We start from the raw sequence: 15,464 nt of genomic DNA, 5'->3' as shown, positions 1-15,464 counted from the left end.
GTGGGTTGCACTACCTTATAACATGTAAATTTTATGGTTTATGCCTTTTATTCCTCCATTTTAAATTAAGTATGTTTGAAGCATACTTCATATACACTAAGTATTTGGTATTTTCCTTTATTCAGCGTCTTAAAGGGCTTCAAAAAATTGATCTCCCAAGGCTGCTGTGGGGTCACAGAAATTGATAACCCTTACAAGCTATGCTTATGTGAGCCCGCCTGCGTCTCCCAGATAGTGCACTTTGTAAATTAATCCTCCAAAGGCAAATATATTGTAAGTAGCTTGTTATCTCTAAAGTACTAAATTGAAGAATACATGGGATTATATTGACAGAAATTACATTTTCTGTAATGGGGTTTAATATATCTGAAATCTCTCCCATAGGCTCCTACGCTCTCTAAGAGAGGAGGGTTTGTTAATGTAGGTGCAATGGACATCAAGACCAAATTTATTCACTAAAATGGATTAGGCCATGTAATCAGAGCTTCAGTAATATTAATCTCTGACACTTATTGAACAGGAAAAAAAAAACCAACAACTTTTGTCTGCAAACTGGCATTCCTCCCTCCCTTTTCCCCAGCAGGCTTGCTGTTTGTCTTGACCATTTTCTGGGTATTACTTCAAAGAGGATAAGGTTTCCCATCATAAACACTAATCTAAAAATATTAGGACAATTAATTAGATACACTTAGTTTTATAAGGTATTAGATTGCAGCACACTTCAAGTATGACACTTGTTCTGGGACAGTGGGAGGAACCCACATTTTGATGTAGTATCAAAGGGTAATAAATCAAACTTTTTTTAAAAGAGGTTTGCTGCTGTATGACACTTAAATCACAAGTAATTTTACTGGTTGCCTTCACCCACACCCTGAGCAGTTAGCAACCCAAAGTTCACTGCAGAAACAGCACAGATCCTGACTTCCTTCAAATGAATCACTACTGTAACAGAGCAAGGGCTCCATCAATCCTTAGCTGGAGCAAATAAATAAAATTGCTCCACACAATGTACTTTAGCAGCAAAGAACCAGATTGTCCTCAAAGTTTATTCATAAACTGGATTTTGAAAACAAACTGATAAAGAGATTCAAGGGTGTCAGTCAAAAAGAAAAACCTCTCTAACTACACTATAAAAATCATGACAGCAGTCCCAAATAACAATATGCTCAGCAGAAATGGGACCAATTGTCCCTGTTTTGCCTCTGACATCTGAACCTCTTCCAAGACAAATGTCCTGCAAATGGATGTGTCTTCCTATTGAAGAACAGATATCCTCAGCCAGAAAGAGAACTGATGTGAATACACTGAGATCTGCCCAAATGATGGGAAAATAAAATACAGTGGCAAACCTCATACCTTCTACACCTGAAACCACTCAGCTGGTTCTATCCCTTCTGTATCAACAAACTTTTGGGGAGGGGAACAACAAGGGCAAGGTGTGTCCCCAAAGGAATAACCAGAGGGTGCCAGTGGCCATATAGAAACACTAAGGAAAATTACTTACCAATTGTTCACTTGAAGTATAGTGAGCCCTGTGTCTTGTGCCAACTGCTTTTTCTGCTCTTCTGAAGGGTAAGGGTGCTATAAAACACCAAAATAAATACAAACATTTAAAACAATGTGCTTTTTTGCCTACTTTTTATTTTAAATTAAAAAAAAAAAAAACAAACCAAACCAAAACAGAAGCATGACATCTATTATTGAAAGGTGAAAATGCTGAGGTGTGTCACTCTTTTATAATTATTAATGGGCTACTACATCACTTAATTAATGGCAGTAAAAGACAAGCCAATTATAAAGATTAGTGAAGTGGAGAAATAACTGCTTAGGACACTGACAGTACCTTGATACTTGAGAAGGATATTTGTTGCATTAGCTGAAAATTTTTTGTACTTGTCTCAAATGACCGATTAGAGTAAAATAATTTATTTTTTTCTCTTTTTTCTGTTTTTAACAGAACGACAAAGAATGTGATAAAGAATTTCTCTGTAAAACTAAAACACACTGATGTTTTCTGAGATAGTGAAGGCAAAACTTGCCACTGTCCCAAAATAATTTGCAAATAAGATCAGCATCCTGAACATAAACAAATGCCTGTGTTTTGAACACAGGCCAATGCAAGGTCAACAATCAGCACATTTTTGCCTGACATTAGCATGGCTCTGCTGAGCTAATCCTAAGAGACAGAAAATAAATACTCCTTTAATTGAAGATAATGTTATAATTCAATCATAAGTTTCTTGTGAGAACTTGATTTGCTTTCTCAGAAAATTTGCTTCTGCATGAATACAGATTGCTTAATAAATCAACAGCAAAAACCACAACCAAGTCTGAAATGTAGAAATATCATTTCTGTCCTTCCCATCTATGCAAAAATGTCACTGCCACAAAAGGAAATGGCCAAATACTGCAAATGTAACAGTTCCAAGGAAAAGTCCTGTTTTGAGGCACTGGTTCAGCTCCTAACCTGGATGCCCAAGTCTCAGTACATATCTAATTCAGACCTGGACTGCTGCAAGGTGCTTAACAGCATTTCAATAAAGATCATTTGATATAACTGGTTAGTCCTATCCCAACACTATTTAGCAGTTGATTGTCGCAAAGTATTTGCTGTTACACATTCATCCATTTTTTTTTTTTTCCCCAAAAAACTTCCCTTATTCTCTGGATGTATTCTTCAGCATAATATTACATGAAACATAAACTGAAACCTCGCAAAGCTTAAGAATTTAAAACCTCATAAAATCGCACAATCTTATTGGTATTACAGCTATTTGGCAGATTTTACATGTTTTTGTAAACAGCTTAGTCTGACTTTTCATGGCTACGTTACATGCAAGTATCACCTCACATTACTAAAGAGGGATTTTTGTTGAAACTCCAACAACTTCTCTTAACTCAATACATCAATTTCAAAGCCCACCACCATGGCCATCAGCTCCATAAGAGACTTTTTATCTTTTTTTCACCCAAAAATGTTGAGGAATTTTCAATTACTTTAAAAGTACTGTTCTCTTGACAGGAAGCTCACAGATGACCTGCACACCTGTAGACCATCTCTTGTATTTTCTGTGTGTACATGAAACAACTCCAGAATTGTAAAGTGAAAAACAGAGGGAAGGGGATTTTTCTTCTTTTTATGGGCAATTTGCATTTCACACATGCAAAAATACAGCATGTATTTTACTGTCTGCCTTCTACACACGTTCATCCACAACAGTCATACTCATGTCCATCTATCAGAACACAACATTTTTCTTCCCTTCAATGAGAAAACCCCAAACCCTACAGAGATGATTTGTAACATTTTCATCTTTACAGCTTACTTCTCATTTCATTACTTTGCTATCAAGCAAGGACAGAATTACTCTTTTTTTTTTTTTTTTTTTTTTTTTGCTTTGCCACCTTACATGTGATCTAATTTTAAGTAATTGAACAAACTGTGACTAATTTCATGCAGCAAGCAATAATTACTAGACAGCCTCTAGCTATTGGAATTGAGAAGTCTGTCTCCATTAAGTAATTTTCAATTGTTCTGGACATTTTTTTTTAATAGACATGACTGGATAAAATTAGCCATCAAAATAATATTGTCACTGCAAAAATAATTGCTTTAAAAGTCCCAAACTACAAATTCCTCAAATTGTGGTATGTCTAAGGTCATCTGATTTTTTCTTTTCATATCCTAGTACAGCATAAACTTTTAATTTCATGATAAATCTGTAATTGCCATAATCACATGACAGCCTGGGATTTCACACAGCTAATCCCTCTTAGCTAAAGGGTCACAATGCGGCAGGCTTTTTAACTATGATTCGGTGTGGTTTCAAGTAATCTTAAACACTAAGCAACATTATTATATAAGCTTTCTGTGGATCATACGAGATGTTTCATTGTAGACTAAAAATAAAATAAAATAATAGAAATGACTTGACAAAGAATCAGCATGCCACAGGCTAGGTTGCTATAAAAACATTCAAAGCCTTAGTTGCATTCCCACCCACAGGGCTTGGAAGGCCTGTGCTACAGGCAAAGGCAGACATCACATTGCAACAGAGAGAAAGAGGGAAACCCTGAGAACTGCCATTTCATGAAGAAATAGGAAATTCAATCAAAACTGTTGCTGTTGGTCTTTACTCCACAAGAATGACTAGTGTCTTCTGAAAACTTTCTAAGGCTGTTTGATGGAATATAGACAAATGCACATAGATATGGATATATATATGGTGTGTGTATAGATTATATTTTTATGAATATGTATAAAAGATATCTTAGTCAAATGGTTAAGTTTAAGGTAGTCGTGTGAAGAGGAGAAAGTTGGATTTGGTCCTTAAGGGTCCTGTCCTACTTGAGATATTCTATAATTTTACTAAATAAATAGATAAATATATAGGGAAGAATGACTAAAACCACTGCAGTGACTCCAGCTGACAAGTCCACCTATTACTCTGGATCACTTTGGGATATCAAGGCAAACTGCTCAATAAACAGTGACTTGAGACCTTTACTTTGTTGTGTACATTAGCTCCTACCATTATCTCTTAAAAGCTTAATTATTTGCAAACAATTGATCAAGATGGGAATTGGAGAAAAGAGACACCGGACCACCGGGAGAGCTGCAATGCATTAGGAGAGCAAACAGAATTACCTTTAGGTCTTATAATCAGAATTAACGATTGGGACCGTATGCAGGGCAGCATGAGAAGCTGTAACGCTCATGCTGGACTGTTTTCCATTTGATCTGCATTAACACCTCCAGTGAAAGCCATAAAACAGTGATTACAGAGGGGAAGGCTGACCCTCCTTCCCAGAACCAGCCCAGCTTGTGTATGCTGGAAGACTGCAGACAGGCTTTCTTGCCAAGGCCAGAGGAAAAGGATAAATCCAAGGGGGAAAACAAGTAGGAAGCAGGCAGGTTAAAAAAACCCCAAAAACCAAAACCAAAACCAAAAAAAGGGCATTTAAAGAAATAAGGCCGACAACAGATAAGGGCTCTGAATTTGGCTCTGATATTTTCTGATCAAGCCTGCTGCTGCTACAGAGCTATAGAGCAGCATCCACTGCATGATATGAGACCTTGTGCTTTTCCCTTTCCATAAATCTAGCACTGAAATGTGGATTGTTTGGCACCATTAATGTGTTTTTGAGGCTCTGTGGTATTACTTTTAATAATGACTTAGTACAGAAAGTGATTGCTTAATAACACCATCAAAGTCTGCATGCAAATGAAAATTATCCCTGGGGGATTTGCCCAGGGTAATATGAACAGTTAAGGAACATTTGAAAAGGTAAAAATAACTATGCAAAATATGAGTCAGAGCAGTCATTTTAGCAGTAACAAAGAAATCAAAGTGACAGAGAGAAAAATTTAACTTTCCATCATATTTTCTCATCACTGTTTTATGAATGGTATTTAGTGAGCAGTAGCCTTAGTAAAAGCCCATTTTTAATGCAGCTTGAGAGCATTTTTAGAAAAGAAAACAATAAGATTTTTTTTTTAATCACTTTTGACTACAGATGGTGGCTAAAGTCTCCATTAGGAAAGCATCCAAGGTTGTCTCTTAATGCTACACCTTGTCCAAATGTACTCCTTTCCTCAAATTTTCCATCCCAGGCAGCAAATGCTGGATGCCAGGACAGTGACAGACTTTATCTTATCTGTAACCCGGCATCAACAGCACTCCCTCCCCTCCTCTTCTGCGACAGCAGTGCATCATAATGGTGCCAGAAAAATGGGAAAATAATCCTGTCCTTCTCACCCCTCAGATTACTAATTCCTCACGGCACCAAACCGGCTCAACACCACGGCTGCCACCCAGCTTTCCTACAGCAGCAATTCCCGAGAGAAAGGCTGCTTGCCCTGCTAGGAGGAGCCTGTGGCACCCATCCAGCGCTGCCCCTGTCGTGGCAGTGCCGTGGCTTGGCTGGCCACGCCGGGAGAACCATTTCGGAAGCCCTTTTATCCCCTTCCTCCAGCCCTCTGCCTCCTCCGGAGCTCGGTGTAGTGCACCAAGGTGAGATGACCTTGAGCTAAACTCTGGGAGGTGATGAAGAGAAATCACCCCCTTAAAATTTATGCCCTAGGAGTGTTTATTAACTGTTTTTTAACATCAAAATAAAAAAGAAAACAAATGCCAACACTGTGATTTTCTTGTTTCTGAAGAGAAACCCAGCCTAACTCAGTATCCAGAATAAAGCTCAAGGATCAGCCTTCCAGTGACAAACTGTACATTGACTTTATGCTGAACTCAAAATTCTTGCTTTACTCAAACTTGTCCAGGGTTAGCTAAGGAGCCAGCACAGCCGTTTGAGTCTCTCCCCTTCCCCAACCTCCTTCTGTTTTGCATTTGAACTGTTTACATTAATGATCAAGTTGATCTACAAGAAATTACTATTTTTTTTAATATCCATAATGCTTTCCTATTGTCTCTCAGCTTTATGAATTAGTTTTACTGTTGCAGTGAATGCTTTTTTTGTCTCCTGACTGCACATTATCAAAGGGACACTTTGTGCCTTCCATTTGCATTACAAAAGCAGTGCATGGTGTAGTCTAAGAACAGAGCTTGAATTTATAGCAGTCGAGTCCTAGATCCTCACACATTCTGGCCTCCTAAAGAATAACGGGGGTTTCTGCACTCAAAAAGTAGCCAAAAAATGGTTGGATCACTATCCATAAAGCCATAAGATTGCAACGTCCTTTCTTCACCAGCCACCGGCACGTTGCGAGGGAGCGATAAAGAGAACGCGTGGAGCCCCCTTGCCTATTTTGCAGGCTGTCTGAATAGGTTTATAGACCATCCCTGTGACCTGCTTTATATTCAGGCAAGGCTGTAAAAAGTTGCCAAGTTCAGGTGACCTGGTAGCGAGCGGGGGGAGAAGAAAAAAATTCAGCTCGGAAGCTGCAAACTCGACCCTGTTTATCCCGTGGGATTGGCTTGCACATTGGAGGAAATACTAAAACACTGAGAAGGAAGTTGTTTTATTAGAAATGCATCTCTGAGGCTGGGAGGGGAAAAAAAGCCTGTGCAAAGTCTTTTCCAGTTTGCACAGTCTTTTCCTTGGCTGAGAGAAGTGAGTCAGCCTGATAATGCTACTGAAGTGTGAGCTGGCTTCGGCATTTCAAGCTCCTCGTTGCTTTTTCAGCACAGCAAGAAAACATAGTCCATATGACACGGTCATGCTGCAGACAAAGCCAGCTTTTTCCTCTTTCAAAAGAAAATATTTCCTCAACTTATTGTAATAGTTTAATATCCCTGTGGTAAGGCCTTTTTCGTAACATTACTGTTAATAAATCCTGGTGCTGCCAGAGTTACTGAACTGCAAACTATGAACACAATATCAACAGATGAGCTTGGTCTTCTAAAGTCAAAAATGCATCAAAATATGCAGTGTGACTAGATGCTGCATTGCTTTGACTTGCCTGTATCCCTATGGCAAGGCCAATAAGCTGCTGCTCTGGGCTTTTGCATCAGCCCATCCCTATGAGATGGGCTCTGAGACGCTGCCTGTCGCTGCCCTTACAAAAGGCTTTGCAGGTTGCTTTGGCAACCTTGCCAAAAAATAAAAGGTGAGGAAAGGAGGCAGAATCCGACTCTCCTAAGGCAAGTGCAGGATGTAAAAGACAGAGCCAATACCCCAGAAATTTCAAAATCTGAATGCGTGTTCACAGCTAACCTGATTAAACAGGGGCTGGGGTGGTTTCGCAGGCAGGGGAGGGGAGGAGACATTTCCTTTGTCGGGGTTTACAAGGAGGCAAAAGAAGTACTGGCAACAGCAACCCTTTTTAATGAAGAAGTTATGCTGGGGGAAAAAAAAGCTTCTCCTTTTTTCCCATTTGCCCTTTTGTAAATAATTTTCTTGCGAGAGTTGTCTGTGAACAAGTTTTGGCACTCACTAACATAAAAATCCTTTCCAAGGCTGATGGAGAGACATGGTATGGCTTGGGATGCGCTGCCAATACTTCTCTGGTGGCCCCATCAAATTACTCATAATGTGAGCACTCATTAAGGGAAAAAAGTTCAGATCATCCCTTGCACAGGATATTACAGAAGTCAGAAAATGGAAAAACCTTTTAACTCATCTAATCCATCTCCTGGCTGCTACAATATTATTCCTTCCATACCATATATTATTACCCACTGCCTTTTCCAGTTGAGCTTTAGCTAGTCCAAGCAATGGTGCTTCTGCTATTTCCTTTTGGAGACACTCTGATAGACCTCAGTGTTTGGAGTTTACTCTGGCTCCTACTGGTTTTCAGTTCAAGCTGAGCCTATGCAGACACTCCCACACCATACCTGGGTAACTGAGTGGACCTTTTCCCATGTTAAACATTCCTTTGGTGCCTGTATGCATGTGCACACAGAAACACACACAAACACAGCTTGCACATACACATTACCTTTGCTTAATACACTTAAGAAGGGATTTTTTACCCTAGGAGCAAGACTATTTGTGCTAATGTCACGTGGGTGATGTGTTTTGCATCCTCTGCCATTTTTCTTTATTATTGTTATTAGTTATTGCATTTCTTTCACAAACTAAAGCTAACCAAGGACAGGGAAATTAAAAGAAAAATTGCATACAAAAGATTAGCAAAATTCTCCTCAATGCAGCACGCAGCCAAAACTACAAAACACTACAGCCAAGCGACACCAAAGGCACTGAGGAAATGCATCATCTGACTGCAACCACCTTAGAGCTAAAATTCACAGCCTTCAAACCCAGCTTTTCAGTTAAGCCAACATCTTTATCAGGCAGCTGTGAAAAGGCAGGAAGGCAAACTCCAGCCTTCCCTAGGTGAGCAGCTTTTGGGAAGGAAGAAAAAATATCACCTCACTGGCACGCCAAAGGAAATCCCGACTACCTGATAACTCTGTAAAAACACTGCTGTTGTTTTTAGAGCCCGCCTAAGACAGATTAGCTCAGGTAAATATCTCCTAAGCAGAAGCCTTTTCTCAGCAATAAGTCACTGTCCTTATCTACCTCAAATGACTTTCTAAACAGGTGGGCTCGGAAATAACTCTACAATCTCTGGGAAACGCCAGTGCCAGCAGTTGTAATCCCACAGAGTTAAGCCGAAAGCTTTTATTTGTGCTTTTTCCTCTTTTTCCCAGGCCGTCTTCCGTACATCTGAAGCTCCCTCTGTAAGTGAGGGATAAAAACATTCCCCTATGCCTCCGTCCCCTACTCTACACACCTGTGTGATCAGTTTGATGGAGGGTTGCTGTATTCAGCCAGATCCCTAATATAAACCTAAGGATTTTGGATGGAGCAGGAGCTTTAAGCAGGTTTCCCAAGCTGGTAGCACCCTTAAGGAGCAGCCACCAAGCAAACTGGGAAGCCTCCTGCCAGGAGCTTGAACTCCTTTTTTCATGAAGGGGCCAAGCCATCATACAAAGAGAGTTCAAGGCAACCAACACATCAAGGTGCCAATGGTTCAGCACTAAGATGAGGGGGGTTACATTCTATTTTACATTTTCTATTTGAAAACAAAACAAACAAAAAAGAAAACTACCACCGAGGAAGGAAATGAAAAGATAAAGCTGCTATTTTGCAATGCTGCTTTGTTGGCATGGAAAGTCCTTGAACAGATGCCCTGTCCACCATTAAATATTCACAACATATCCTTGTAAAAGAATAAAGACCACTCAGCTTATAAGCAAAACCACAATGTGTTCTTCATGAAAAAAAAAAAGAGAAAGATGCATTTAAAGATCTGGGAAGAAAAAAAAAAGATGGAGGGGAAAAAAAAAAAAAAAAAAAACAAGCTGGGAAAACACCACTGTTCTCTGAAGAAGCAGAAGAAGCAGAGACTCTTGGAAGTAGTGCACATTCTCTGGCGTTAATTTTCCCACTTAAATTACAGTGATGCTGTAGCCTCATCTCATTAGAGATCATTGTCCCCAGTAGACAGTTGTGTTTATGGGGGATTCTTGCTGTTCCACACCTGCTGCTCAGGTTGCTACGTGATAAAGCCTGCATACAAACAGCAGTCTTGAGGTTGCTGGACTGCAACTGATGAGCCCAGGCTAATTCAGGGGTGATTATGTAGTTTACTGGACCACTAAACCTCTTTAAGCTTGTAATTACTGCCTATTTGAGTAAAGAACATTGAAAAGCAATTCACTGCATCATGCCTGCCACAGCTGGAAGCAGGCTGCCAGCAGTCTGCGGGGACATTAAAATCTACAGGGACTGGGATTCAAGCACAGCTCCCAGGCACTGACGGCAGCACAGCCAAGTGCGTTCACATTCCAGCTCACCTTTTCTGACCAGGCATGCTATTAAAGGTGCAATGAAAACTATAGAAAAGCAATAAAGATGACAAATAACGGGACGTAATTGAAAGAACTGCATTTTAATGACTCTCCCCCTCTTCCCTCTTCCCTTATATTGGCTAAAAAAAAAAAAATAAGCCTTTTTGTCATGACAAGAGAAGGGAAAGAAAAGGCCTTTTGCAAAAGGGGAAATGCAGTGCATACATGTGTTTCTGTTTTGAAGCGGGGGGTTTCCCTCATGTTTCAAAGCTCTAGAAAGAGTAAGTTTACTTGTAAAGTGAATGCACAGTAAGTCCTTTTATGTATTTGGCAGAAATTATAATGCAGAGGCTTTTTAATTGCTGAATCTTCATAAAATCCCCTCACTGAGCCTTCATGAAACCCTCCAAGAGTATCCCAGCCCTAAACCACCACTCTGAAAAAGAACTCCACCCCATGCAGCATCACAGCAGTCCTTACCATCAAGACAAGACTCTGGGTTTCTTTTAATAATAAATAAAATCTCTCTGATTCTATTTGCCTTTTGAGTTCTGACCCACTCCAACCCTCCTTTTCAAGTCTGCCCCTGCAGCTCTCAATGAGCAGGAAGCTATTAAAAAGGGCGCCTTGGTTTTTTTGCATAATTAGCAGTTTTGGGAACAGAGTCTGGGGGAAGAAGAGCACATCAAATGGGACCTATGACACAGGCAGAAAGGTTGGTAATAGGTATTTTTACAAGTGAGTAAACAAAGGTCTGGAGAGGATTGCTCCAGCAGAGCTGGAGAACAGCTCTGGCAAAACCAGAGGGACGTTGGCAGTGTCATCACTGAGTCCCAACACCGCTTGGCATCGCTGGGAGCTCCAACCAGCTCCAGGCAGCGCCTGCCCATGGGGCTCCAGCTGGAGAGCCAGGTCCTGGGGCCCTCCCATCCTCCAGCCCCTCCACAGCTATCCCTGCTATTAGACTGCCATGTGTGAGGTCCAGCAATGGGCCTAACGAGCTGCCCGATTAACTAACTGCATGAAATGGGCTTTAAAGCCTCCTAGGACGTTTGGAGATGCAGAATTCATCAGTGTCATTTCCCTGCCCTGCTAATAACTGCCACAGATGCCTGGGAGAACGGGGTGTGGGAAAAGGCAAAAATAAACAAGAAAAAAAAAAATAACATTGCTATTGATAAAATTAACCCTGGACTGAAGTAAATTTAAGAGATGGGGGTCTCTTTCTCTTCTCATGTAATAAATTGCCTTGTTTTACAAAACATGGACATGCCATCTGTAGCACTAATCTCACATGTATCTAGAAAGGGAAAGGGCGAAAAAATCCCCATGCATACATGAGCAGGTACTGTGAACAAACATCAGCTTTTAAAGGAGAATGTAAAAGCTTTCAGGAAGTTTATTCTTAAAAAGCATGTAAATTCCCAGTCACAACAATCCTCCAACTAACCCCATCCAAGCTCTAAAGAGCCACAGGCTTGTGTGTTTCCAGCTATCACTCTTATTAATATTCATTAGGCAGGGCTACTTGCATTTTCATAAGCTGCGAAGGTGGCAAAAGAAACAATCAGAATTCTTTAACACACAGGCATTATCAATTCAACATCTGCCAAAGAAGAGTGCATACAGATCTGAGGTTGAAATTCAAATGCAATTTACCTGGGCTAGAGCTGGGCTTCACTTTCCAGCACCCAACCAGCTATTTCAGGCGCTCTCATTTTATCCATCCCAGCTCTTACCTCCCCACAAGTTCACTCTCCATTATTTTTACCTTGAAAATAAGAGTCCCTCATAAATTCTCCCTTCATTCCTTAGGTCTAATGAGTTCTCTTCTGCTAAAATAACCCAAGTTCAGTGCAATTGCATACATGAATAATACAGACAAGTTTTAACTCAGTAAACTTGACTAAGCAATTCTGCTTTCTGGCTAGAGAATTCATTTATCTACACCCATTTACTGTGTGAAATCCCTTTGACTGGCTTCAGGGTACAGGCCTGTACAGAAATCCACTTTCTGACCATCCTGGCCTTAAAATTTAACTCTGAGAGATGAATGGAGAAGTCTCTAAATGAGAACAACTGCTCTAATTAATTATGTACCCAACTCAGCAAAGAAACAAGTCTGATAATGCTAACCAATTTCAGAATAAACCAGATACATGTTCCCAGGATGATATTTCTACGCACAAGAACACGCACCATAAAAAAATGTGATTTAGATCTGGTGAGAGTTGGGAAAGGCATATCACAATTCTCCAAATCTCCAGATTCAACTCTAAATTAACATGTATTTGCCCACAAATTCACTATGCATTAATTCTTGTCCTTATAAAAATGTCATTAAAAAGGCTTGGACCAGGATGTGACTCTTCCCTCTTGGAAAACTTCTTGGACCAAGAGGACTTCCTCATAAAACATAATCCTTTCCCCCAAATTCAATGCAGGTCTCTACCAATTTCGCTTGGATTCAAAAGCTGCCAAAGACCTAACTGTATCCTCGCTCACAGAGGGTTGGTGGAACCAAGCTTTGTATTTCAGTGGAAATATTCATGGTGTGAGGCCTTTCCCAGGGGCTGGCCAACACTTGGGGATGAGCCCTGAAATGGCAAACCTGTCTTCACCTGCCTAACTTTAGATCTGGCACTCAGCTGCAGTGAACACAGCCAGAGCCTGGACTGCCTAAAGGACATGTCCTCAGCTTTGTAAAGTGAGACCCTCGGTGGGCATCTCCTATGGGATGAGGAACGGATGAGGCCAAGACAGGGCTTTTGGAAGGGGCTTTTCAAAAACCCAGAGTCTCCTGTAAGCAGCCAGTGCCCACCCCATTCCTGGCCTGAGCATCCCTTTCTTGCCTGGTCTCTTTCAAGGTCTGAGCACATCAAGCAGCACACGCATGTGGATGCCTTCACAGAAACTACCATAAAAAAGACAATCCCTATGTTTGGAAGCAAAAGCATTGAGATGGCATGTTGCTTTTAGCACGTTTCTGATGTGATGTCCATTAACAATTCACAAGAAAGGTAACAAGATGTAATCAATCTTTTCAATTCAAGCTCAAAAATCCCCCTCTGCTTTCCCCCCGTTTCTGAACAAAACTCATTTATTTTAGAAAGATCTAAATAAAAGTAGTTAAAGACCAAAAAAAATGTCACCACTAACAAGTTACAAAGTAACAAAGAGCAACCAGGTATATTTGATCTTGTTCTATACAGAAACCTTTCTAAGATGACTGCTCCAATTAAAAAAAAAAAGTTGAATTTATCATTTTGATGATAAGAGATTATGAACTTTACTATTATATGCATATATTTTGTTTAATGGCTTAGTTTATTTTAATAACAAAGAGAAACTAGATCTTTACAGATGAAAGCTTTATTTCATGGCTTCATTACAACTGGGATTTTTAAAATCTGTGATGTTAACCAAAATGTGATAATGGATGTTCTCAAGGGCCCTATTTTGTAGCATTTTATGCAGAACCAAACTGTACGCAAGACATTACAAACATGACGTTTAGCCCTATTTTAAGAAAGTAGAACTGACTCCAGTGTCAGAGGCCCCTGTAATTGTTTTCCAGCTGCTTCTCATGCCTCTGAACTTGTGCAGCAAGGTCTGGCTGTAGAAATGCTGTGACAAAAACATTCACTTTCTGAAGATTTTTTAATGAAATTATATTGAAAGGCAACTTTTGTAGGATTTTGGCTCAAAGGGGACAGAGTGGTTGCAAAGTAATTACTTTACCTACAGCACCCTTGCCTTGAAGGGTCTGTTGATATCCAGAAGAAGAGAGACACAAAAAACATGCTAAGAAAAAAAAAAAGCTAACTCTGCTACCATTTTTATGTCATTTACTTCCTAAGATAGAGATAATCAGAAACACCTCATCAAACTTGATCATGCTCTCAATGCTTCTGGAGAACTTCTCATCTATCCCGCTTCCTTTTATTGTCGCGTTAGTAGATTGAAAACAGTTGCTTCAGACGATGGCGGCACTCATGCGTATGCAGCATCAAGGATGCTCCTCTTTAGTCTTTTTTACACATGTACATAAATCTTTATGCATGCAGAGGTGTGCATATATGTACAGGGGTCGACGTTGTTTTGCGAACTGTGCCCTCCACCCCCAAAAGCAGGAACCCACTGTTTTTGGGAAGGCAGCCCAAGATGGCAGCTCATGATTAATGGCTGTATCATCCCTGGCTCGGTAGCGGCAAGGCCCCAGGTCTAATCTGCCAAACATCCCCTTCGTCTGCAGCCGATCAGCAGATGCAAGCACATAGGCCCTGTCAGCTTGACATATCATTCCTACGACAATGTCAACGAGTATTAATGTTCAATTATCTGTCCTAGAAATAACCCTCGCCTTTACGCATTGTGTAACTGGGCGCGTGGCACTGCGGTAATGCGAACGACAAGGGCAGAGATGCCCGCGCTCACCCGCTCACTGTGAGTTGGCTTCCCAACATCGTGATGACATTGCCTTGCGGTAGCGCACGGACGCCTTCCCCCTCCTTCCTCTCCCTGGTTGTGGTTTGCTGGTTTGTTTCCTTTCGTGGAAGGCACGTTGTAAAGACCCCAAAGAGCCTTTTCCTCCTCTTTGTGCGTTGCATGCTGCCCATCAGCATGCCAAGATACGCTTAGAAAAGGCGTGTTTTGATTTCACACCCATGCAGAACCATGAGGACTTTTCTCCTTTACGTTCATGGAGGGCCAGAAGCTGCCCATCACCTGCCAGCCTCTCTTTATGTCCCCTGCTTGTGCATATACATATATATCTCATTTACCATCAAACACAAATGCCAACACTGTCTCCTCCCAGAGCTGCATCAAGATCAATTCAACCCTCAACTGCAGGGCTGCAGCAATTTAGCCAAATGAAACATTAGAGGTTCCTTTCGTTAAAGCAATTTTAAAGCAAGACCCCCAAAGGAGAGAGGATTTGAAGAATAAACTTGAGTTTATTCCTGGAATCTTTTTTTTTTTTTTAACTACTGCTCAAATATTAATATTATTGATCACGCTAAATTCAAATAGAACTCTAGAAGCAAAAAAACTTGCCAAATACTTTTTATTTTAAATCAGAATTAGGGTCAAATTGCCAGTTGTTTGAATAGTCTGCGACAGAGTTTGCATAATTTCTCTTTTTGTTGTTGTTACTATGGCACAGCTTCCTTGAACTAACATTCAAAGGTTATCAGCTCTAAGTTA

General features: G+C 40.5%; 1 protein-coding gene across 6 annotated transcripts in view; it reads right to left on the bottom strand.

Annotated features, from left to right (window-relative positions):
- Positions 1-15,464, bottom strand: part of MEIS1 (Meis homeobox 1) — a 107,945-nt gene that overhangs the window by 21,616 nt on the left and 70,865 nt on the right. For all 6 annotated transcript variants that reach the window (XR_005952634.1, XM_041404250.1, XM_041404251.1 and 3 more), the window contains one exon: positions 1,505-1,581. Coding sequence is in view for 5 of the 6 variants with exons in the window: in XM_041404250.1 (XP_041260184.1) it covers positions 1,505-1,581 (77 nt within the window). In the remaining variant the exon portion in view is untranslated. The remainder of the gene's footprint in view (positions 1-1,504; positions 1,582-15,464) is intronic.

Source organism: Onychostruthus taczanowskii, unplaced genomic scaffold (genome assembly GCF_017590055.1).
Source record: "Onychostruthus taczanowskii isolate IOZ18803 unplaced genomic scaffold, ASM1759005v1 scaffold21, whole genome shotgun sequence".
In the NCBI taxonomy this organism is placed as follows: Eukaryota; Metazoa; Chordata; class Aves; order Passeriformes; family Passeridae; genus Onychostruthus; species Onychostruthus taczanowskii.
Note: the sequence above shows the minus strand (reverse complement) of the source record. Positions and strands in the feature narration are given on the sequence as shown.